This window comes from Phlebotomus papatasi, chromosome 2 (assembly GCF_024763615.1).
Source record: "Phlebotomus papatasi isolate M1 chromosome 2, Ppap_2.1, whole genome shotgun sequence".
Lineage (NCBI taxonomy): Eukaryota > Metazoa > Arthropoda > Insecta > Diptera > Psychodidae > Phlebotomus > Phlebotomus papatasi.
The window spans coordinates 15,650,721-15,676,000 of NC_077223.1; the positions used below are offsets into that span (position 1 = coordinate 15,650,721).

The following is a 25,280-nucleotide window of genomic DNA, read 5'->3' on the forward strand; positions in this document are numbered from 1 at the left end:
GGGGGGGGGGGGTGAAAAAATCGAGGGATTATATCGCTCCTTGGAAATTATAAGGGGCCAACTTAATCTGAGCCATTTTTCATGAGACAGCATGAAAGATTCGACTTTGTATAAATAATAATCTCAATTAATTATGTTAATAAAAACAATTTAATTCTTTTCCATTTGTATGAGTATTATTATAAACATCGAAACATACATATTTTTACCTTTCAAAATAAGTTTTTTTATGAGTTAGCTCTTTGTCATTCTAAATGATGCGCAAATTTTCATGAAATTAGAATGACACGGGATCAACTTGCTTGAGTTAGTCCCTTGTTTCACAAAAATTTGAACGATAAATCTATTTTGTGCCCCTTGACTTCAAACAAAACCGCGCAAGCAATCACAAAGCGTAAAATGTTGAAAAACTTTTCTAATAACGAAATTTATTGACTCATATCATCTGAAATTTTATGGAATGCTCTCTCTGAGAGTATTAAAACCTCAAAATCGCCAAAAAGTGAGTTATCGCCTTGTAATTTCCAAGGAGCGATATATACTGCTCTCTCCGTGGAGTTCGAGCAATAAAAAAGAAATGACAAAGCGTCCTAGCTTTGCGGAATGATCGAACTCATGAGATAGAGCTCTCCGTGAATTAGTTTTTCGCATAACATTTTGGTGCTTAGTCGTCTACTAGAGATCAAATTGATTTATAATGCCCAGCGCACAAATGTTTACAAAACAAATGTTATTTTGCGCTGGACATTATAATGCCCAGTGCACAATAAATTTTATTTTGTAAACATGTTTTTGACATTTTAATGAGAGTGAGTGAGATCTAGATCTAGTTGTCTCGCTCACACTTATAGAAAATTTTGAAAACATATTTACAAACAAAAGTTATTGTGCGCTGGGCATAAATCAATGTGAAAACATGTTTGTAAACATGTTTTTGACATGTCTATTAGAGTGAGTCAGACCTAGATCTAGTCACCTTGCTCACTCTCATAAGAAATTTTGAAAACATATTTACAAACAAAAGTTATTATGCATTGGACATAAATCACGAAAGCATTTGAAAATTAAAAAAAAAAACACGATACTTAACCAATTCATTACCGATAACGATCGATGCCGCCGGGTTCAGAATTTCAATACCTTTCCAAAATATCTAAAATTAACCGAATCGGTTGAAAAATGGGCCCTCCAAAGTGGTTTACCTGTGACTTTGTGTTGTTCTATCGATTATTGCCGTATCTCCATTCCAATTTTCAGGTTTAAGCTTTTTTAATTTATTTACTAACTTTAATTAACTGTCTCATATAATAATATATTAAATAAACTAAAAATAAAGCAAATTCCGATAAACCGATTAAAATGCAAATTAATTTTATTGAGATTTTGTGTAATTCAAAATATTCGAACGTGTTCTTACATGACTGATATATACAACCTGAGAAAGAGTTTTTCCACCGTTTTGGTCTGCACGGTCACCAACTCTAAGACGGCGGTAGACGCTTAAAACTCGGGTTCTCTTTGAAGCGAAAGTGTACTTCGAAAGAATTTTTTATGAACAAATGTATCCACACTGAGAAAAAAACGGGGGTGCGATTAACATTTTTTACTCATAAATTTAACACTTTTCAGGTGTAAAAATATATCTACATTTTTTAATGTTAATTTTACACCTTTTTAAAGATTAAAATAAACATGAAAAAGGGTAACTTTAATCCCAAATACACCTAAAAAGCATAATATTTACACCGATTTCGGATCAATCCTGCAGAGTAAAATTAGCATTTCCGGAATATTATTTTAACTTTTTCGGATTTCTCTCAGTGTATCTACCTATCTATCGAATCACTGAGAGAAATCCGAAAAAGTTAAAATAACATTCCGGAAACGTTTATTTTAACCTGTAGTATTGATCCGAAATCGGTGTAAATATTACCCTTTTTAGGTGCATTAGGGGTTAAAGGTACCCTTTTTCATGTTAATTTTACCCTTAAAAAGCTGTAAAATTAACATAAAAAAATGTTGATATATTTTTACACCTAAAAAGTGTTAAAGTTACGAGGAAAAAAGTTAATCGCACCCTCTTTTTTTCTCAGTGATCAAACAACAATATCATAAATTCATTTAAAACTTTATAACATTTTAGTGTTTTATTTTAATTATTTTATAATTTAAGACAACTCAGCGAAATTTTACGTTTCTATTTTAGCTCAATTTTACTGATTTTTTTCTATAAAAAAAATGAAAATAAAATTGATATTCCAACACATGAAATCTTATTAAGTTACAAACGTTAATAACCATTACGAACCAACTTTGAAAAACAGATTTAATTTTCTAAATCTTAAATCTTAGAATTTGAATGTAAATCTGCAAAATAATTAATGGCATTTTTTCGTGATTTTTTCTTGTCCTTAAAGTCCAACCAAAAGGAACACCATCGAGTAGTGCGACAAATTCCTTAGAAAAGACTCAAAAATTCGATTTTGACCATCAATCACCCGTGACAACGCATGCAACTGTTGAAAATATGTCACATGACTCTCATGAAATGCCAAAAGTTTCAGCAAAAGCTGCCAATTGTTCGGCAACTGAAGGAAATTTGCCGACATTAAGTGAAGATTATGCTGAAATTGGACTTGGCGAAGAGGAAGGAGACTATTCAACTCCTGCTGGTGAGAATCTTGGAATATTTTCTTGAAAAGAGCTTCCATTATTTTTTTATCGATTTATCTTTGAACAGCTCGCAATTATGAGTTGGACAGGAGTCAAATAGTTCTCAATGAAATTATTGGTGTGGGTCAATTTGGTGATGTTCATATTGGAACATGCAAAATTAAGCCCACACGACCAACATCGAAGGGTAAATTGAAGGCAACCAAAGATGAATCACAGAATGATGCGACCATAAGTGAAGTGGATAGTGGGAATGATAAAGTGGGTATTATTCATGTTGCTGTTAAGACATGCAAAGCCGATGCTGATTTAAAGACTGCAGAAAAGTTTCTCGAGGAAGCATGTAAGATTATGCTTCTTTTTTCCTTTTTTCTGCTGCAATTGGGCAAAGTTGATAAGTGGGATTAAAAAAAAACTTCTTTTATTTGGTTTTGTTCACAGATATTATGCAAAAATTTGAACATCCTCATATAATCCGACTCATTGGAATATGCAGCAACCCTCCAATTTGGATTGTGATGGAATTAGCAAGACTCGGAGAACTCAGAGCATATTTGAAGAAGCATTCAAACAAGTAAGGATTATTGTTTCTTATCATTTCGCTTTCCTTTTGGATTTTTTCTGTTGTTCTTTCTATGATCACGCTTTGTCGATTGCTTCACGCCTAAAGATAAGAATTGTCGTTTAAATCAATGGCTTTAATGAGTTTAATTTTTCATTGAATAATAATAGAGCCAAAAATTTTTCTTTTTTGACAAATCAATTTAGCCGATTCATAAATTATCCCAGAAGCCGGATAATTTACAATAAACTTTATACCCAGTTTGTCACAGATTTATTCTCGGGTAAAAACGGTTTGCAGTTATTCAAAGCTTTACAAATTCATAAATTTTCACCAAATTGGTTTAGAAATGTTTGATCAATTAATGAAATTAAATAACAATTAATCTTCTGGAACAATTTCTTTTTGCTATATGCATTTACAGAGTATAGTTAGAACAATTTCTGATTAAAACAGAGGAAGCAAAAACCCTTAAATCCCAAGGAAACACAATCCCGAATGGATTAAAATTCCAGAATCCAAAATCCCGAAAAGTAAAAATCTCGAAAGTCAAAATCCCGAAAGTTAAAATCCCAAAAAAACAAAATCCCGACTGGGTGAAAATCCCGAAATCCAAAATTGAGAAAGCCACGAAAGCCAAAATCCCGAAAAGCAAAAGTCTTGAAGAGATAAAATCCCGGATAAGTCGAAATGCCTGAAGCCAAAATCTCGAAGGCCAAAATCCCGAAAGCCAAATTCTCGAAAGTCAATATCCCGAAAGCAAAAATCCCAAAGAAACAAAATGCCGAATTGGTTAAAGTTCCGTAATATAAAATCCTGAAAACCAATATTCCGACTGAGTCGATATCTCGAAAACCCAAATCTCGAAAGTCAAAATTCCGAAAGCCAAAATCCCGAGAAGACAAAATCCCAAATAGGTCGAAAGTCGAAATCCCGAAAGACAAAATCCTGAAAGTCAAAATTCCGAATCAGTCCAAATCTCGAAGAGATAAAATCCCAGATGCCAAAATCTCGAGAGCCAAAATCGCGAAAGCCGAAACCTCGAAAGCAAAAAATCAAAGAAACAAAATCGCGAATTGGTCAAAGCCCCGTAATTCCAAAATCCCGAAAACTAATATTCCGACTGAGTCGAAATCTCGAAAGCCAAAATACCGAATGAGTCCAAATCTCGAAAGCCAAAATCTCGAAGAGATAAAATCCTAGAAGCCAAAATCTCGAGAGCCAAAATCCCGAAAGCAGACACCTTGAAAGTCAATATCCCGAAAGCAAAAATCCCAAAGAAACAAAATCCCGAATTGGTCAAAGTCCCGTAATCTAAAATCCCGAAAACCAATATTTCGACAGAGGCGAAATCTCGAAAGTCAAAATTCCGAAAGCCGAAATTACGACGAGGCATAATCGCAAAGAGGTTAATATCCCGAAAGACAAAATCCAGAAAGAAAAAATCAGAAAGCCAAAATCCCAAATGGTCACAATCGCTAAAGGGACAAAATTATACGGAGGATGATGTATAGAATAATTTTCCAAAACACAGAAAATTTTCTTTTACTTTTAAAAAGCACGAGTGCAATCGTGGAAGTAGCTATGATGGCACTTAAGAATTCGGAATTTTGGCTTTCAGAATTTAGACTTCTTGATATTTTGGATTTCCAATAATTTGGCTTTCAGAATTTAGGCTTTTTTATAATTTGGATTTCCGGTATTTTAGCATTCGGGATTTTGCCGTTCGTTATTTTGGCCTTTTCGGGATTTTGGCATTCTGGATTTTGGCTTTTTCATAATCCTTGTTAACATGATTTGAAAATTGAGGTTCGCATACGTTATTTAAGAGAAAAGTTTTAAATTTTAGGTTTGTCGCACATTTTTCCCCATTTTCCCCTACGATTTACCTGTTTAATTGCTACAAACCAGAAATATCTTTGCTTAATTTTAAATAGAGAAACTATCAAAAAATCATGCGATTTTTCTTATATCAAATTACTAGATTTTTAATTAAAAATTATTCTTCTAATATTTCTTTCACAAATTGAATGTATAGACTAGATTAATGCAATTTGTCATTTCAGCGTTTTAAAAGTTCATATAATAATTTGTGCAAGTTTGTAGGGAAAAAATCCTCTTTAACTGAAATATCTTCTCATACAAAGCTATGAAAATCTTTACGAATTTGGGTATATTTTTAAATAAATTAAAAATTACCGTTAAAAATAAAGCAACAAAAGCAAAGATAGAATAGAAACAAAAGAATTTTACCTACCTGTATCAATTGCCTTGGTTTCCTCTTCCTTCAATTTGTGTCCGTAAACTTTTGGAGTCATTTTCTCCTTCTTGTCACTTTTCACCTCAGCCAAGGATTGGGGCAGAGGTTTATCAATGAAGCCCAGAGGTCCATGTACCAATTTGATAAATCTCACCCGACCAGCTGTGGCTAAGGCAGCACCCGGTCTTCTTTTCCGGCAAAATCGATCATTTTCTGCTGGATACCCAAACTTTTTAATTCCAGAATCTTCTTTAACAATTTCTATCACGGAAAATGGATAGGATTTCACTTTGCAATTGTTGGACATTTCTTTTTAGATTAAAACTCGGAAGTCTTCTGCTCTATTGCTACCAATTATCAACAGCACTGAGTTATTTGGAATCGAAGAAATTTGTTCATCGAGATATTGCTGCCAGAAATGTTCTTGTTAGTTCTCCCACTTGTATCAAGGTAATACCCGAGGACAATATTTCCTCGTAGAGAATTATATTGCGAAAATTTAAACGAAATTGTTTTCAGCTGGCCGACTTTGGTCTATCTCGTTGGGTAGAAGATCAATCCTACTACCACTCCAGCAAGGGTATGCTGCCAATAAAGTGGATGGCTCCGGAATCAATAAACTTCAGACGCTTTACAACGGCTAGTGATGTATGGATGTTTGGTGTTTGCACGTGGGAAATTCTCATGTTGGGCGTTAAACCATTCCAAGGGATTAAGAATAGCGATGTGATTGGAAAATTGGAAAATAGGGAGAGATTGCCATTGCCAAACAATTGTCCACCCAGACTCTATTCTCTCATGTCTCAGTGTTGGGCTTACGAACCCAGCAAGAGGCCAGATTTTAAAACAATTAAGGAAACACTTTAGTAAGTACAACAAATATATTTTAAATTTCAGGGATTTATTAAAACTTTTATAATTGATAAATTAATCATGACACTGAATGAAAGAACTGAATTAAATTTATTGCTAAACTCTCACTGAAGACAGATCTTATTCGAAAATATTCTTTTTTTTTACCTTTTAGATAAATCAATAAAATTTGCATAAAATATAATTTTTGTATATTTCTCATATAACCGATGTATTTTATATTTCTTTCTTCAAGTAATTCGGGCAATATTAATATTCAGAAGATTCAAATTTCAAAAGTAAAAACATTTATCAATGTTCCTTAAATCTTAATAAATTACCTAAATTGTTGAAAAAATCGGTTGAAAAATGGACCCTCTAAAGTAGTAAGAACTTTTTCCTTTAAAAATTCAAGATGGTGATTTTCTAGGTCATAGGTACGTTTGAACGAAATGTTCGCCTAGACTACCTTTAAAACATATACAAAAATAAAAAAAATCGTAGCCGTTTTCAAAATAAACCAAAAAAAACATGGTTTTAGTGGGATGGAGGGGGTGGAAGGAAGATAAAAAATCATAATAATAATTCTTGGGTTGACTTATGGGGGGTCCTCCGAAGATTAGAAATTCGTATCTCTTACCGTTATACCTCTAGTTGCGTAACAAGTTTACGGACAGAAAAGAAAAATATTTAAAAAAGATTGCTCATTTACGGGTACTTAACCGATTTATTACCTATTGCGACCGATTGCGACGATGATGGAATCGTTTTAGAAATTTCAAGACCTTTCCAAAAAATTTAAATTTAATCCAATTGGTTGAAAAATAGATCCTCTAAAGTAGTAAGAACAGTAAGAACTTTTTCCTTCAAAAATTCAAGATGGCGTTTTTTTAGGTCATATGTGTGTTTGGACGAAGTGTTCGCCTGAACCACCTCTAAAACATATCCAAAAATAAAAGAAGTCGTAGAAGCCGTTTTCGAAATAAACCAAAAAACATGTTTTTACCGTGCTATCACACTAGGATTTTTTCAATTTGTAAATTCAATTCAATTTAATTTAATGAATTCTTCCTATGCGTTATTTTGCATTAAAAATCATTTGAATTGATACATTTTCGCTCATTTATTGATATAAACTAATACTTGGCCCACCAAAACATGTTTAAACACGCTAAAATAGCATAAATGTGGTTGCTCAATTAAATTTGAATTCAGCAAATTAAAATGTTAAAATTGCTCATTAATTTCAATTTTATTGCAGTTAAGCAAGTATCCTTTTGAACCAAATTGTTCTTATTAAATTTATTTACTCGTAATTAATTATTATTTGTGTCCAAAAAATAAGATAAGTACAATAATTCAGTGATAAACTTGTACGCGAGTGAAGCATCAGTATCGGGAGTAATTTGCTAATTTCCTCCAAAGGCATTATTGTACCAAGAAATCTCCTGTTTATATGACTTCACACAGATTTTCAGCAAGATGTATGAGAGTCGTTTCATCAGCCCTTTCCCTACAAATCTTTCTTCTGGGTTTGGGGATCCTTCTGAATAACAGATAAGTGACTTATAAAACATTTTAAGTCTACTATCACACATTTTCCGTAGTCATTCACAATTAAGAATACCGCGGCAATATTTAAAATTGAGCAAATTTCTTGCAAAATGTGTCCTAGCTGTGAGAGTTTTCAAGTAAATTCTAGAAATCTCATAATGCTCAATTGGCTCAATTGAATTTATATTTAAATTGTAAAAATCCTAGTGAGATAGCACCGTTAGAGAGGCTGGAGAGGCCTCCAAAGACCGGATTTTGATATCTCTTATCGTTTAAGCTCTAGGACGGTAACAAGTTCCAAAAAGTCGATAATGTAACTGCTCTCTCCTTGAGTTCGAGCAGTAATTATCTACTACTAGAATTACTGAACTTTCTTGATTTCCAGTGAAATCCTCATGGAGGAACGACTGAGTGACTGTGAAACAATGAGACGGGAAAATAGGAGAGTAGCTGCAATGTCATGGGGAGCTGGTGATGACAATCCACCTCCGCCAAAGCCAGCTCGAGCTCCAATCCTAGGTGAGATTCTGAAAATCTATTCCTTCCACAGGAACCCTTTGATTTTTGGTTATAAATTTGTCTGTTAGATGCTGGAAGTTTGGGAACGGAAGCTCCTCAAATGGCTCCACAGACGTACATAATAGCCCAGAATCCGGCTGTTCTGGCCCAATTGATGCGCGAGAATGAATCCCGGAGTCTCAATCCGTCAGCATACACAACACCAGCCTCGGTATTTAATACATTAGCTGTAGATTTTGACACAGAGCGTACTGATGAGGTCAATGTGGATCAGAGTGATTTGGCATTGAGGACAATCAAGTTGCCGGCGTGTGATTTGTTGAAATTGGATCCGATGGTGGGTGAGAATGTGGGGGTAAATGAGGGGTGTATGAAGAATTCAGGGCGTGTCGATGATGGTGATTTAGCCAATTCTGCCGCTATTGAGGGTTTATGTAGTTCGGCTACATCGTCAAATAGCAATACGCTGGAACGGTATGATCTGCCACAGGATGCTATAAGTGAAAATTCTGTACCACGTCCACCTGAATATCCTATTCCTTGTGAAATTATCAATGCTCTTACACAGCAGACGCACTCCATTGATCCCATGTACAAGGCACTGCAGAAGCCGCCGGAAGGGCAGCAGCAGCCGGTCATTCAGTACATTTCCAGTCAGCAGCAACCACCACAAGTGGTCCATTATCCCAATCATGGAACTCCTCAGCATACAGCATCCTTCGTACAGCCGGCCAATTTCTATTCACCAGATCATCAGTATCTGGTGCAGAGTTTCCAACAAACCGGAAGTCCCGCAATGTCGGGGACTTTTATCTATCCAGCCATGAGTCCACAAATGGTACCAATGTCTGCGGGGCATTTTCCTCCCGGACAGCCTTTTACTGTGGTCTACGGAGCGCCGCCGGATGGGCAGGAAGGTGGAGAGAAGTGTCGTAGTCTTGAGCGAAATCCTCAATATGCTGCTCGTGTGAGTTCCTTGGAACGCGTCCCGCCCAATATTGCGGTAAAACCTTCACGTTCGACCTCCCTGACACGTCAACTGAGCACTGGGCCGGATACCTTGGGTCCTCCTGGGAGGTCTGGGAGTCTCGAACGGAGTGGTCTTCCGCCTCAGGGCTACGGTAGCCGTACGAATAGCCTCGAGAGGAGTCAAAATGACACACTAAGAGCAACTGGTGGAAGTTTGGAGAGGAATCCCTCAGCAGGAGCTTATGACATGAAGGGCAGCAGGAACTACCGTGGCGGGAGTCTAGAGAGGAATCAACAGGTAGTCGGAGGCAATCGAGGTGGGAGTTTGGAGAGAAATCCAGGCTACGGGACTCCCTATAAAAGTCCCAAACAGCCGGAACAAGAGCCATTCCAGGAAGAAATTTACGATTTTGGCGGAGCCAATGTGAAGAGTTGTGCAGCAATTGCACTAAAAAAGAGTATTGCCAAAGGTCTAATCCCACCAGACTATCAGTACAAGATAAATTCGACAATGTCACCAGCTCCACCGCCCTATCCTGGTGTCTATCATCAGCAGAGATTGCAGCATCAACAGCGCGTTTGGGGTCATCAGATACCTCCCATGAGTCCCATTCAGCAGCAACATATGCATCATGCCTCGCCCATGATAACCAATCCACAGCAACAGCCACAATTCAATTCTCAGGTTTGAGACAACTCTTCAGCCTGCTGCTGTTACTGTGTTCAGTTGCTCTTCTCAATTTAGTTTCCAGTTTATTTGAAAACTTTCATTTTGAGTTCTACTGTACAAATTTTCTCTTGGTTTTTATCATTTTCTTTGTGTTTTTTAGATTTTGTCCGTAGGGTTGTCTTTTCGCTAATTTTGAATTTTGATTTTTTCTCACACTTCTCAAGCATGATTGATTCCATATGTATACATCAGATGTGTCTTTTCGCATGAAAGTTCTATTTGATTTTGTCAGGTGGATTTGAAAATTTTGGATATAGACTAAACGGTTTGGAATATCTACTTGGGGTTTTCCTACAAAATAATTTTTTAAAAAAATCATCAATATCTTATCTACTTTGGTCTTTTATTTTGAATTTAATATGAATTGAATTTTCCTACGTGTAAAATTCCCCAGAAAAGCTATGCAAGCCATTGTGAGAAGGCGTCGACCTCGAGGCAGACCTAGGACAAGATGTCTGAATCAAGTATCAGTAATTCAAGTGATCAGTAATTCAAAAACCTTTCTAACAAACCAAAGATTGTTCCAAGCAATTGAAAAATACGCTCTCATGAGTGTTTTAAACCTTTGACCTTCAAAATTCGGTAGAAAGAATTATTCAAGGTCATTGTAATATGATTTTATCATCACTCGTTCATGCCCGATTAGAACCACTTATAATAACTTAAAAATCTACTCAAATTAGAGTAGGTATAATGCAATTGTGTTTGAATCAAAATCTCGTTTCATTAATCGGTTTTAACTGGTTTAGATTTGGTAGGGGTTCAAAGACCTTTCCAATGAACGCAAACTTATCTCAAATGGTTGAAAAATGTGCTATCTAGACATCTCCCACGGCTATTTTTTTCAAAGGATTCGCTATAGAGGAATATTGAGGCTATGCCCCAAAAATTCGTTGGAAGTTTAGATGTAGGAGAATGTTCGTATGGTTCGCACAGAGTGAACCTTCAAACAACGCAAATTTTCTCTTTGTTTGCAAAGAGATAGTTCGTCATTTCTTAACCATAAGATAGATAATTATTAAGCTCATGAAACGAGATGAGAAATGGGAAGTCAACTCTGTGAAAACAAAGAGAAAATTCGCATCGTTTAAAGGTTAACTCTGTGCGAAACATACAGTAGGTGTCAAAAGTTTGTTGCCTCGTGTATGTTCGAGAAACCGGCGCAAAAAACGATAGAAAAAAATTACTTTTTAAATTTGTTCTTTTCGCAAATTAGTTACCTGTAATCCATAGATCTTATTTATGTATTTCGAAAAAATTATTAAATTTTATTTCATATAAAAAATTATTGTTTTCCAAAAGTTATTCATTTTTCATGCGCCAAAAGTTTGTTGCCTCATTTGAAAAGTTACTCAAAATGGTGAAAAACATGCAACTAACTTAAAATTAACCGACTATATTTTGAGTTTATGTCTTTTGAGAGGCCAATGGTGAGTTTGGACATTTCTAAAGTTGTCTATGGTAAATACTTGTGTATAAGAGTAATGATAAATAACAAGAAATAATCTGTTTTTTTGATAATTCATAATTTAGTTTAAAATGGCAAGTTAAAAGGTGTTAAAGGGTATGAAATAATCAAGAGATACTGGCGGAATGAATCTGCGTCGTTAATTGCTAGATTTTATGAAAAATCTCGAAGGATTTTACATAAAATATTCAAATATTATAGTAATGAGGTACGAGTACATCTGAAAAACGCTACTGGCAGACCTAGGTTATCGACTCAGAGAGTTGATAACAGCATTGTAAGTATCTCTGATAGTGACCAATAATGTTTGCTTCATAAATTGAAAGACAGTTGGTTGCTGAAGGAACACAGGTCCTTACTGTTACAAAAACAAGCCCATAATGAAAGAAAGTGGTAAGAATGTTTGGGTGGCTCGCATTAGTCCATAGGTAAACAAGATCAAACTGAATAAAAGGTTGTAGATTTACCTGAAACATGTTAAACAAGTAAAACTACAACCATTTATCCAGATTAGACTAGCTAACCAATGGAATATTGGGAATATTGCTTGTCTCCCAAATATTCTGACCATTTTCAGCTGATTTTTATAACAGTAGAGACCTGTGTCCTTTCAGTAAACAACTGACTGCGAATTTTTGAAGCAGACATCATAGAGTCACTATCAGTGATACTTATAATGCTGTTATCGACCTTCTGAGTCGAAACCTTAGGTCTGTCAGTAACGTTTTTTGCGATTTTTAGATGTGGTCGTACCTTATCACCATATATTTTGGCGATTTTATGTATATTTTGTAGAGATTTTCCATAAAATTAAACAATTGACGACGAAGATTCATTCCGGCAGTATATCTGGACAATCTCCTTTCTTTTAACTTTTTGTAATTCGCCATTTTTAATCTAAATTATAAATTATCAAAAAATAGATTACTGCTTTTTATTTATCAATACTTTTATAAACATGTATTTACGATAGACAACTTCAGCAACGTACAAAGCCACCATTCGCCTTTCAAATGACATAAACTCAAAATGTAATTGGTTTAAATTAAGTTGGTTGCATGTTTTGACCATTTTAAATTAGTTCTTTAAATGAGGCAACAAACTTTTGATTTTTTAAAAATGACCAACTTTTGGAAAACAATAATTTTTATATGAAATAAAATAATTTATTTTTTTTAAATATATAAATAAAATCTACGGATTACAGGCAACTATTTTGCAAAAAGAAAACTTAGAAAAAGTAATTTTTTCTATCATTTTTTGCACCTGGTTTCCCGATGATACGTGAGGCAACAAATTTTTGACACCTACTGTATGCCTACATTCCCCTAAATTTAATTTTAATTTAATGTTTTCCTATATAAACTTTAGGAGCGGATATTCAAAATTTGATGGATCCACTTGATTGATTATGTAGTTTGTGTGTATTGAGTGATTGTATGAGATTTTCAGTCAAATTTAGAATATAGTTTTTTTAAGTTTAAATTTAATATTATTTCTATTTGACGGAGGGTAACGTTCAAAAAGCGATTAGGGAAAAACGCTCTACCTTCGGACGACTCAAGCTTCGGACAACTCAATTTTTTTCTATGTTCCTAATGGATTTGAGCCATGGCTTTTTTCTGGAAATTTGAGGCATTGGACTAACTGAGTTGTTCGAAGCTTGAGTCGTCCAAAGGTAGCGCGCTTTCCCTACTGAAGATACTTAGAAGTCCATGCACAAAATTTCGATGGTCGCTTGAAGTCCCTCCAAATATTTCTACCAACTTTTACAATTGAACTAATTTCTGCTCCTCAGCCACAGACCCAGCTTCCTGATGTTTCAGCACATTTGGAATTGAAATTGAGGCGACAGCAGATTGAAAGTGAAGTCGATTCCAAATGGCTCCATCAAGAAGAGACAAATCTTGTAAGAGCAATCTTTTCTATTTAATTCCCTTCCATTGAATGCAAAGACTAACTGTTGCTTACAGAAGAAACGACTGAGCTTGATAACGACAGGATCTGCCGATGGAGACACGAATGGCAGTGGTTTTCCCAGCACTAGTCGATTTTCCCCTCAAACATCAGTATCCTCCGGCCCTCAGAGTCTTCCAGTTGAAGCAACAAGTGGTTTAGGTGATTCTCGACCGCATACTCCTGGCTCAAATTCCGGAACTCTCCGTGCAACAGCTTCATCGTCATCCTCGTCTCTGGATAAATCTGCAGCGGGGACAGTCGAGGCTAGGAAAACCCTGGCTCTCGATCGTTCAAATGACACAGTTTATGGAGCTACGACGGGCGTCGTAAAGGCAATTATGGCTCTCAGTCAAGGTGTCGAACGATCTGTGCCAGCAGAGTATTTAGACTTGGTGAAAAACATCGGGATAGAATTGCGAGTTCTTCTCGGATCAGTTGATCAACTATCAACGCAATTTCCACCGCAAGCTCACAGGTCTGTTGATTTCTTTTCTTTAATTCTTGAATTTGTTAGGGAGAATATAATTTTTGTATTTTACTTTTTTAGGGAGGTCGAAATGGCTCACAAAGTTCTATCCAAGGACATGTTTGAGTTAGTGTCTGCAATGAGATTAGCCCAGCAGTACAGCGATACAACGCTTGATGTTGAGTACAGAAAGTAAGTCAATTCATTAATTTGTTCTCTTTATTTCAAAAATAAATCTGGAAAATTTGGTTTTGAGAGAAAAGTATTCAAAGAAAACTATTTGAGGCGCTTGGTTTTTCAGAGATTTTTGTTTGGATAATTGTTTTCAAATTCGAAATATGCGTTTTTAAAAAGTACTCCTATCAAATAATACAATAAAAAATCGTGTTTTTAACTTTCTAAATTAGGGTCCGCTCTTATTCCAATAAGATTTTTATTGGGATATGTCGCTCTTTTGAAATAACTACATTTAATCCTTACTATTTTCAGATTTATTTGTCATTTATCTATTCAAATCCGATTTGAATTTGGACTGATTTATAAATCATTCAAAAGATCACTCAAAAGTTAGCGGGGCTAGCGGTTCATTCATAACCGGTTCATATCCGATACGGACCAGTTCAGATTCGTCAAAAATTCCAAGACCTTTCCAATTAGCCTAAATACAAGACCATTCTGTTGAGAAATATATTCTTTAGAGACTTTTCAACCTTTGCCCATGAAAAATCGTCTAACGATGTTTTCGTATATAAAGGAAATCTTCTCCTAATCAGCAATCTATTTCTATACTTCTAGAATTTTTAATTTTGATATTATGAATTCTTTAAATGGCCAACGTAGTAATAAATATTAAAAAGGTTGTCCATTTCTCTCGGAACTAGTATATTCGAAAACTATCGATTTCGAAAGCTGACAACCTTTCCGACCTACCTCTGTATCTGTATTAGCAGAGACCGAAAACTTCAAGTTAACTAAAAACTTTTATAGAATTTGAAGACAGTTTATATTCATTTATCACATTTGCTCATTCTTCATTTCATATAATTCTATTTCTTTTATTATTATCGTATTTTTCAATTTTTTTCTTTATAAAACAATATATCAAACTTAACAGATAGAGCTCTCTAAATTCACTGTGATTAAATTGATTCCCAAATCATAAAAAAACTAAAATAGCAAATTTGTTAATAATAATTTTGATATTTGCAACATGTATAAAGCTATTTCTGAAAAAATAAAGAAATTACCGATACTTAATCGATTCATAACGAATTAGGACCATTGCAGCCGGGTTGAAAATTTCAAGACTTTTCCAAAAAATGCAAATTTTAGCAGATCAGTTGAAAAATTAGTTCTGCAATGTTATTGAAATTGAACTTTATCTTTCAAAAATTCAAAATGGAGAAATTTCCGGTCATGAACGAAATATTCGCCTGAGGTAACTCCAAATCGAGGGATTATGTATATAATTCCTCGATTTTTTCACCCCCCATCACCGAAATTTCCACCTTCCAATCTCCGTAAACTACTTTTCTTAACAAATCTTCGCGTTTTAGACGATTTCTGAGAAATGTCGTCACGATGTTTGTCTGTCTATCCGTCTGTCCGTTTGTTATGCGGTTCAATACTGGTTCATAATCGCTAACTAATGTTTCTACGATATTCAATTACACTGCTCTTGAATTGTATTCTGGGAAATGTTTTGAGTGATTGGTTCAAATTGGTTCAAATTGATTCCAAACCGGTAATGAACCGGTTCATAATCGATTGTAATTTTCACGCGAAAATCAATTCTATTATTCTTAAAATTATTTTGAAGGCTCTTGTCTTTTGAATTATTTATGAATTGGCTTAAATCGGTTTACAACCGGTACACAGTAAATGATGCGAGATGTTAGATCTTCCGGTTTTCGTCAGGGGAAACTCCTCAATCAAAAACTCAAATTTTTCTCCAAAGCTTTCGACCCTTGGTATGGGTCTTCCTGATGATGACCCACTGAAGAAGACCTATACCAAAGATCGAAAGCTTTGGAGAAAAATTTGAATTGTTAATTGAACAAAAGAAGCTGCCCCATCCATAGGATGCGAAAATACATTTGAGGTATTGCATCTAAGTCACGAGTTCGAGCACTTTGCAAAGTTCGTGACACTTTGGCACCCCTTTCATTTCTAAATTAATAGATGACCATTTCTTCAGATGGACTACTTTTCTAAAGTCTAATATCTCATTAAAAATCGCAGTATTCTGTGCTACCTCATGTTCCGTGGTGCCCCAGTTTCCCCTACTGCTCTGTCTTTGACTTCGAGCAGTAAAAATAGAACTGTGAGTGAAATTTGCCCCTAAGGTGGAGTAACTACTTATCCCCACTTTTAGGAAAACGTGAAATTAATTGTATTATAACTTTTGACCCCTTATTATCAGATAACTCAAATTTGACACAAAGCTACTTAGATATATTGGCTCTAGATTCTTCAAAACAATAGTCCTCCAATTTAACTCTAGACTACTTAGAAAACTGATTTTTATTAACAATGCAAAAATAACCACTTCGTCGCCACTTTTTACCACTTTTCGCCAGTTCTGTAACCACTTCTCGCCACCCACTTGGGAAAGTTCAAACTCGATTATTTTGAGCAATATTATGCAAAGAATACATTCAGCATTTCTTTTTCCTCATAATCACCTTATTATTACTCACATTAAATGATTTTTCTTCACTTTTATTTAAGAAATCAAATTATTAGACTATTGCTAAAAGTAAAGAAAGTAGATTTGAGAACTGAGAATCTATGAAGTGAAGTTAGCATAGTCTATTGAAAAGCTATGGCGACAGGTGGTGAATCAATTTTAGAATATTACCACTTTCCGCCATGGCTCATTTTTACATAAAAATAATATAAAATGAAGTATTAACTAACTAAAATACAAATTTTATCTATTCGCTGAATTTAATTAAATGTTCAATAGGCAAATTATTTATTCAAAAATTAAATTTTGTTCGATAAAAGTATCATGACACTTACTATATTAGGTAAGAAATATTGGATTCGATGCACTTGCTTAAAATATTCCTCTGAAAAATGCTCATACATTTAAATTCAAAACAAAAAATGAGTGTTTTTCGACACTGTACGTAGCAGCATTAAAAATACAAGTATAACTTCGCGGCTCATTTATTTCATAAATCGTGAAAAATAGCAATTTCAATATACGTGGCGAGAAGTGAGGCACTGGTAAGAAGTAGGGATTCCACCCTATGCCTTCTATTTCTCCGTAATTATATATCTCAGAAAGAAGATCTCCGAAATTTTTCAGTTATCGGATTTATCATCACGAGAGCAACTTCAATTAATTAAATAAATTTAAAAATCTGCATTTTATGTCTCCAGTGAGTTCATTACGACTCACCTGAAATATACTAAGAATGTGTATATTTATGAATAATTGCTTATAGAATTCTATAAAATGATTTGAATCGTAAAATATACCTTGGACAAGACAGTATTACAATTTCTTACTAGTGATTCCAAATAACCGGATTTTTAGAATAGAAAGTTAATCGGTTTTGAATGATTCTAAAACCGGTTAACCGATTCAAAGCCGGTTTCAAATTTTGGATTAGATTATGAAATTTTGAGCAATTTTTTAGAACTTAAACTTTGATGTAAGAGTAAGATTTACCACATAAATATATTCTTTTTCTCAGTTAATTTAGGTCAACCGATTTTTCGGTAACCGGTTAACCGTTGTTGGAATCACTATTTCCGACCAGTATTAACTATATCAACATAATATTGGTCTGCTCTTTATTAATTGAAGAATGTATTGAAATAATTTGGACCATTGAATTACAAACTGATTTTTGATGAGGATATTCCAACAAACTGAATTATGTGATGTTCGATTTAGTGTCTCGTTAATTTTTTGAATTGGGAATTTCATTTCTTCCTCCCAGGAGCATGTTAGCTGCAGCTCATGTTCTTGCAATGGACGCCAAAAATCTCTTAGATGTCGTTGATTCAATACGTGTTCGCTACCCAAGTTGCTTTGGGGAGAAGCAAGCAACATCTCCCAAAGGTCCGTCCAATTCAACTAGTCTATCATCACCTGGATCAGCTGCCAGTGTGACGCCGGTAATGGAAGAGACATACCAAAATGCAGCAACCCTCGTGGAACAGAGCATGTATTCGAATCAGCAGACGGGAATTTATGACAATGAATGTGTCATAAATCATCAGCTGAAGCATTTGGAGCTGGCAAAGGAGAATCCATCGTGTGGGACGCCCGTAAAGCCGGCAATTGCGGCAAAACCGGCAAATCTCACCACAAAAATCAAGTCAAATCTTCTTGGGAAGGGATTGGGTGGTGCTCAGCAGAGTGGAAGTGAGAATAATAGTTCTACTGAAGAGCCTCTCAAGATTATCGAAGATCCCAGTGATTTATATAGTAATTCAGGTATTCTTGCATGTTCTGATAATAAAATTCCTGATGGTGGAGTTACACATCTTCAGGAAAATACCCACAATCAAGTAGTGAATCACAAAAATTCTGGTTAAACTCTCATTACTTACAAAATTCTAAAACTCTTTCATCCTCAAAATCTACATTTGTGCAGTGCTTTTTCCATAAATATTCCATCTACATTCATTTTATTTTACTCCAGCTCGCAGTTGATTGAAGAAAATGATATTAATAAGATAGATTTACAGCAGTGCATCATAAATTATTTGTCAATTAACATTTATGGAGATCATATTGAGAACTTTTCTATAATTTCATACAGTTCCTTTTAAGATCAATAAATTATTTTGCATTTTATGAACAAAACTTTCTTTCCCTCCTTATTTATTTCATAATAAAAATTGCCATGAAAAATCTTGTGAATTCTTCACAAAATCACGAATTGGTGTAAAATTGTATACGAATTTCATTGCTATTTCAGTATTTCATCAAAACAAAATCATGCTTAAAAGTACTTTTTGTGTAGAGATATTCAATCACTGTGAGCGTTTTCCTAAACACAAATCCTAGAAGAAGAAACATTCATAAATAAATGTTTTTTTTTTATGAATAAATATTTTGTAGTAAAACAGTTTTAAAAATATTTGACTGATCAATATTTTTCTGTAGTTTGTTGTTCTTTTAATTTTTACTTTTGCAGGGAAACGTTATTTGAGTTTCTTGAGTAATAAAGTCATAAAGATTTTTAGGTCACGCCCCTTTCAGGAATTAAGATCGATTTATATTGATATTTCTCCATTGGATTTGTCTCATGATATAAGGCCCTTAAAACTTTAAATTTTAAATGTCTTTATAAGATTCGTGAAAGCTACTTAACACAAAAATTTAAAGTTTAAAATTTTTGGTTTATTGTATTTTGAATCAGGTTTTCCAGAATTAATTTATTTCAAATTGCCCTAAAGTTTTAAAATTGATACATTTCAAAATAAAAATATATATATATATATATACATATACAGTAAATTATATTCGATTGGTAGACTTATCAAAATTTTGCAAAAATTGCGTGGAAGTAGCTCAATTGATTTCCTAATAAAAATTAATTATCGGTTCATAACTGATTGAACCCTGTGCTGTTACAAGTTCAAAAACGTCTAAAACCTTTTAATATGAATTCGTATTTGTCCCAATCTAATCAGAAGTTTTATCTTTAGAGTCCGTGAAAAGATCTTAGAGACCTTGAAAAGCCAACAGTTCGAATAATTCAAAAATATTATTATCCGCGTAAATGAAAAGGAACAAGACTGTTACTTATACTAAAAAATATAAACTATCTATTTAAGGGGTTACATATACCAGAACGTTAAAAAATAAATTTTTTGTATGAACTTTTTGTGACTTTGCTAGTGAATCGATTAATATGAAATACTCAGAATTTATTACTTATGTCTTAAGGAATATAAAAATATTTTTAATCCAATTTTGAAAGTAAATTGACAGGGTAAATTTGTTTTTCAATCACCCCGCGGTTAGCAACAGAACACGAGTAATTTTTATCCGATTAACTTGAACTTTTCAGGGTGGTTGCTTAAATAGATTATTATCAATGGAAACACAGGATTTTTAAGATTGATAAACATTTATATTTGTTAGGGTATGTCCATGATTAAAATGTTCCTAATTGTGTGACATTTTGATGAGAGATGTCATTTCTTTTGGTGAAACTCTCATGAACCTCTGTGCATTTTTCACTCATATACGAGATAATAATGGAGAGAAGAAGAGAACTCATCGTTAATACATACTTCCAAGACCCTGGAATCAATTATGCAGACCTTGAAAACTCACGACACGCTTTAGGGTAATGTGTGGTATTTCGGGACACTTTTCAGCACTTTCAAAATTCAAACAGCCTAATGATTTCACAAATTATTTTTTTCTTTATTGATTCAAATATTTATGTTCCTTATTCTATCCAGAATAAGATTCTTACCGAAAAATGTTGAAAAATGCATTTTTTTTTTATTAAAAATAGCAAAAAATGTAAAGAAGAAAGAATGGTGTATTTCGGGACAGACAAAAATCGCTATTAAGCAAATAAATGTCACTGAGCCTGACTATTTACCTTTAAGTAGAAGGTCTAAACTTCACTTTTTCATAAAAATTTTCTTTAAATTTCACTTGTAAAGTGGAAATTGGACACTGAATGAAAAAATGATTTTTTTTTGGACAAAAAAAATCATTTTTTTTTCTCTTCAAGTTACTGCCAATCTTGCCAATATCAATATTTCTTAAAAATCTTGTGTGTTTCTATAGAGAATCTATATAAACAGCTACCCTGAAAATTTCAATTCAATCGGATAAAAATTAGTTGAGTTCTGCTACTAGTCGCGGAGCCCCTCGAAAAAAAATTTACTCTTAATTCGCACAATGCTGAGTCACAATTTTGCTTTCAAAATCAAATTAAAAAAATATTTTTGTATTCCTCAAGACATCTGTAATATCAAATTTCATGTTGATCGATTCATTAGCAAGGTCCAAAAAAATCACGCAAAAAATTGTTAATTTCGGAAGTTCTAGTAGATGTTACCCCTTAATTTTAATGAAAAGCAAAATGCCATAATTTAGCCCATTTTAACCAAATTGTTACCACTCCAATTTAAAAAAATTAAATTATTAGATCATCACTAGAATTGAGAAAAAAGCACAAGAGAATAAAGATTTTTAATATTTGGATGTTTCTTTCGAATTCACGCTACTTATGCCCAACGCACAAAACCTTTTGTTTGGTAAACATGTTTACAAAACTGCCTTTGAAAATGAGCGAGATGACTAGATCTAGATTTCATTCACTCTCACGGAAAAGTCAAACATATATTTACAAAACAGAAGTTACTGTGCGCTGGGCATTAGGCTTGAAGTCAAACGTGTCATTATTCATTTTTTTTCATAAAAAATGTATGACTGCCTTACCTATTCTACGAATAGATACATTTTCTAATTCAGTTACATATCTTATTGGAAAATTACTTTATCGCTTGAATAGAAAATAGTACCAGTCCGTTCGCTGTGTAAAAAAGAAAGAAGAAAATTAGCTCTTAACCAAATTCAAAACTGATGCAGTAGAGGAATTAGTGACAAAATTATAAAGAAAAGACCAACCAATAACCACTGAGGAAGACACGATAAGTGTCGAAAGCTCTGGTAAAATTTTGTGTTTGATTCATAGGATTTGATCAACAAATTCCGACGCTCATCGGAAGGATAGATTGTCCTGATAAACCTAGCTTGAATAGAAACAGTGAATACCAATGGGCGTGGCTAAAAGAAATCACATCAAGGAGGGGCTTTCTTTTCTTTTCTTTTCTTTGATTTGTGTAAGTGGCGTGGCTTGAGCAATGAAAAAATAGCTAAATATCATGTTCAAATAATAGGTAGCAGTGTCCATACTACGTACGATCCCAAGCTTCGCAATGACTTAATTTTTCTTATGTTTCTCAATAAATGTGACTGATTGCACTCATATTATAAGAACTAGGAGAAATTACCCAATTTTTAAAATATATTGCAGAGTCACATTTATTCAAAAATATATGAAAAATTAGTCATTGCGAAGCTTGGGATCATACGAAGCATGGGCACTTTCCCCTAATATCTTCAGAAAGGGGCGTGGTCTATAATACTGGGCGGTGCTTACTCAAGAGCCTCAATAATTCCTCCTTGCAAAATATCAAATAAAAAAGGAAAATTTGAAAGGTAGGCGTCCCAAATACATATTTAACACTAAAAAATATCACAAAGCAAATAAAAGAGATAGACATTTGCGATTTCTAAAAAAAACTACTGTAGATGATAAAGAACATCTGATATAGTTGATTGTAATTGTATATTATTGAACTTATTATAAAAAATAAAGCCTCCTAAGCATCGATGTGGTAGAATATTTACTGTTGTTATATGTGAATTTTACATCTTAAACAGTAGTGAGAAAATTTTTAATAAAATGTTCTTTATTGTAAAACATTTTCTCAAGAAGCATTTCAATATTTCCAAAACATTGATTTTGACAATATAAATAAAAAGTTAAGGAAATTATCCTCCTAGTCACCATGAATGAATGAAAGAAAAAATCATTCTGGATTATTCATTAATTTTTTTCCGTGAAAGTCTAAGGAAAAACTTAGCGCATTTTGATTATGGAAAAATAAGAAAAAATCAAAAATTTTCGAAAGAAGAAAAATAATTATCTGAAAAAGCATAAAGATTATACATTTTTTTATACTGTTAATATTACTTTGACAGATAAAATTGAAAGAACATTAATCTAAAAAAAAACAATTGCGCTTATAAATACTTTATGCATAAAGTGACATAAATTTAGAATGAATGAATATATTAAAAAAAAATATTGTAGACAGAGTAAAATGATAAAATAAAAAAAAACATATAGTCAGCTCAACAGTTTTGAAATAATGAGCCTCATTTATTAGATAAGCAAAATGTGAAAGATATTTTAATGTAGTTGAATTTATTCGCAGTTCCACTTCTTGATAAAAAAAAGTAAATAAATATCTACTCTGACACAAGTATTTGCAAATGTTTTCCTTTTATTTCATTCAGAGTAGAATTGCATGTTTATGCCCATGCATTGAACAATTTAATTTTCATTGAGAAGGAAACAACTCGAGAAAATCTTACCGTGAAAATACTTACTAATAATTTTTTTGCATTTTTATATACATGTAGTGGCAAGTTTTTATACAAGCATATTTAAAGGCAACAAGACGAACAGAATGGAACGATAAAACAATAAATAACTAATAAGACATTATTAGTAAAGAAAAAACCCTTTTCCAGAAAGCATGAAAACACTTTGAAAGAATAGTAAATAGATATTAAAAAAAAAGATGATTACAGTAACAGTTTGGTGTCCAATTTTCTTAAGTTGAAAATGAAGAAAATTTGCGATTTTTATGTATTATAATTTTGCTAAAGTTATGTAACATTTTGTGAAGAGAACCAGCTGTAGGGATTTACAATTTGGTCAAACAACATTTGTAATTAAATTATACAAAATGAAATATTTGCATTGAATGAGTTTTTAATGTAGATTTATTTATTTTAAGAACAAGTAAACTCATATTACAAATGATCGTGTTTATTAATTTTCGGCGATTTTTCTGAGGTAGAATTCAAATTAGAGGAATTGGGGCACGATGTCTTCTATGAACAAAAGGGGTGGCAAAGCGTCCGAGGCTTTGCGAGCTGCTCGAACTCCCGAGAAAGAGCTCTGCCTTATATACCTTTTCGCAAGTTTTTCTCATGTATAGAAAATTATTATCGAATTAAATTTGTCTATAAATCACCAGAAAACCATCTTGAAGTTGAAAATTGTTCATGAAGAGGGTTTCAAAAAATCATTAATCTTTTAATTAATTAATTGAACAAATCGGGTGAAAATTAAGCTTTGACCTTCAATAATTCCAGATAGCGATTTTTCCGGTGATAGGTGTCTAAGAACGAAATGTTCAGCTGGACTACCTACAAAACATTTCCAAAAATTAACGAAATCGTCAGGGCCAATTTTAGAAAAACTCGAAAAATCTGATTTTTCACCTATTTTTGGGGGATGTGGAGCGCATGAAAGGTTAAGGGGGAAAAATAAAGAGGTTGGGTTCGAGATAACTTCATTTGAGGAGGGGTCATCGAAGACCGGAAGTTGATATCTCTTACCGTTTGAATTTTATATGGGTCAAAAGACTGAAAAAGTGCGAAAAATAGTATTCCCGTCAAATAATTTCGTCAGATATCTTCAAGATTTCTGCAGAAAATATCTACACCTCTGCCGAAAATCTGCCGAGAAATCTGCAGATATTCCTACGAATTTTATTTGGGCTTGGGACAAAATTCGTCAGAAATTTTTGCAGATTTTCTGACGAATCCTGGTACATACTCTGACGAATTTCTGTAGATATTTTGCCGATTTTCTGTAGATTTTTCCACATTCCAGACTTTCCAGACAGCTGTGTCTGAAAAGATGGAGTATTTTTCATTGAAATTTGCAAAATTCAATAGAGTATTCTTGGTGATATCACAGTGTTTATATAAAATAAAGAATTCTGCGACGCTGTGTTATAAGTAGAGAATAGTGTAGTGATAACTTTAAACACACTGTCGACTTAAATTTCGTGTTTTTGTATCATTCGATTGGCGATTTTTAAGAAATTAGTATCTGTCCTCGCATTTTTTTTATTTATCTAAAATGTTTAATCTGTAATGCTTGTTAAGCAGAGCATACTATTTTCTTTGTAACTTCTACAGTTTCTTGATAAATCAACAATATTTTTGTGGAGACAATGGAGACTATGCAGATTTCCAATGCAGAAATTCTGCTGAGAATCTACAGATTTTCGTCTGAATATCTGCTGAAAATCTACAGATTTTCTACGTAGAAATTCTGCCGAAAATCTACAGATTTTCTCTGAATGTACTAGAATATACCGTTACAATTCAAAAAACCTCCGAGTAAAATCGGCAGATAGAGCAATGATTTGACGGGTTTTCAAAATGAATCTATTACCGTTACTTTCCCGATCCATCACCGATTATGACCAATGCAGACGGGTTCAGAATTAAAAGATCTTTCAAAAAAGTCCAAATTTAACCAAATCCGTTGAAAATTAGACCCTCCAGGGTGGTTGACCTTTGACCTTGAATAATTCAAGATGGCGATTTTTCCGGTGATAGGTGTCTAAGGACGAAATGTTCAGCCGGACTACCTCCAAAACATTTCCAAAAATTAACGA

The 25,280-nt window shown here is 33.6% G+C and overlaps 1 protein-coding gene across 1 annotated transcript in view; it reads left to right on the forward strand.

The window, feature by feature from the left end:
* The window catches only part of LOC129802763 (focal adhesion kinase 1), a 67,119-nt gene extending 43,496 nt beyond the window's left edge, over positions 1-23,623 (forward strand). Inside the window, exons 6-16 of the mRNA XM_055848839.1 lie at positions 2,418-2,672; positions 2,741-3,016; positions 3,115-3,247; positions 5,813-5,945; positions 6,015-6,361; positions 8,287-8,420; positions 8,489-8,631; positions 13,386-13,496; positions 13,561-14,021; positions 14,094-14,204; positions 17,969-23,623. Of these exons, the coding sequence (XP_055704814.1) occupies positions 2,418-2,672; positions 2,741-3,016; positions 3,115-3,247; positions 5,813-5,945; positions 6,015-6,361; positions 8,287-8,420; positions 8,489-8,631; positions 13,386-13,496; positions 13,561-14,021; positions 14,094-14,204; positions 17,969-18,569 (2,705 nt within the window). The 3' untranslated portion in view covers positions 18,570-23,623. The remainder of the gene's footprint in view (positions 1-2,417; positions 2,673-2,740; positions 3,017-3,114; positions 3,248-5,812; positions 5,946-6,014; positions 6,362-8,286; positions 8,421-8,488; positions 8,632-13,385; positions 13,497-13,560; positions 14,022-14,093; positions 14,205-17,968) is intronic.
* Positions 23,624-25,280: the final 1,657 nt, after the last annotated feature.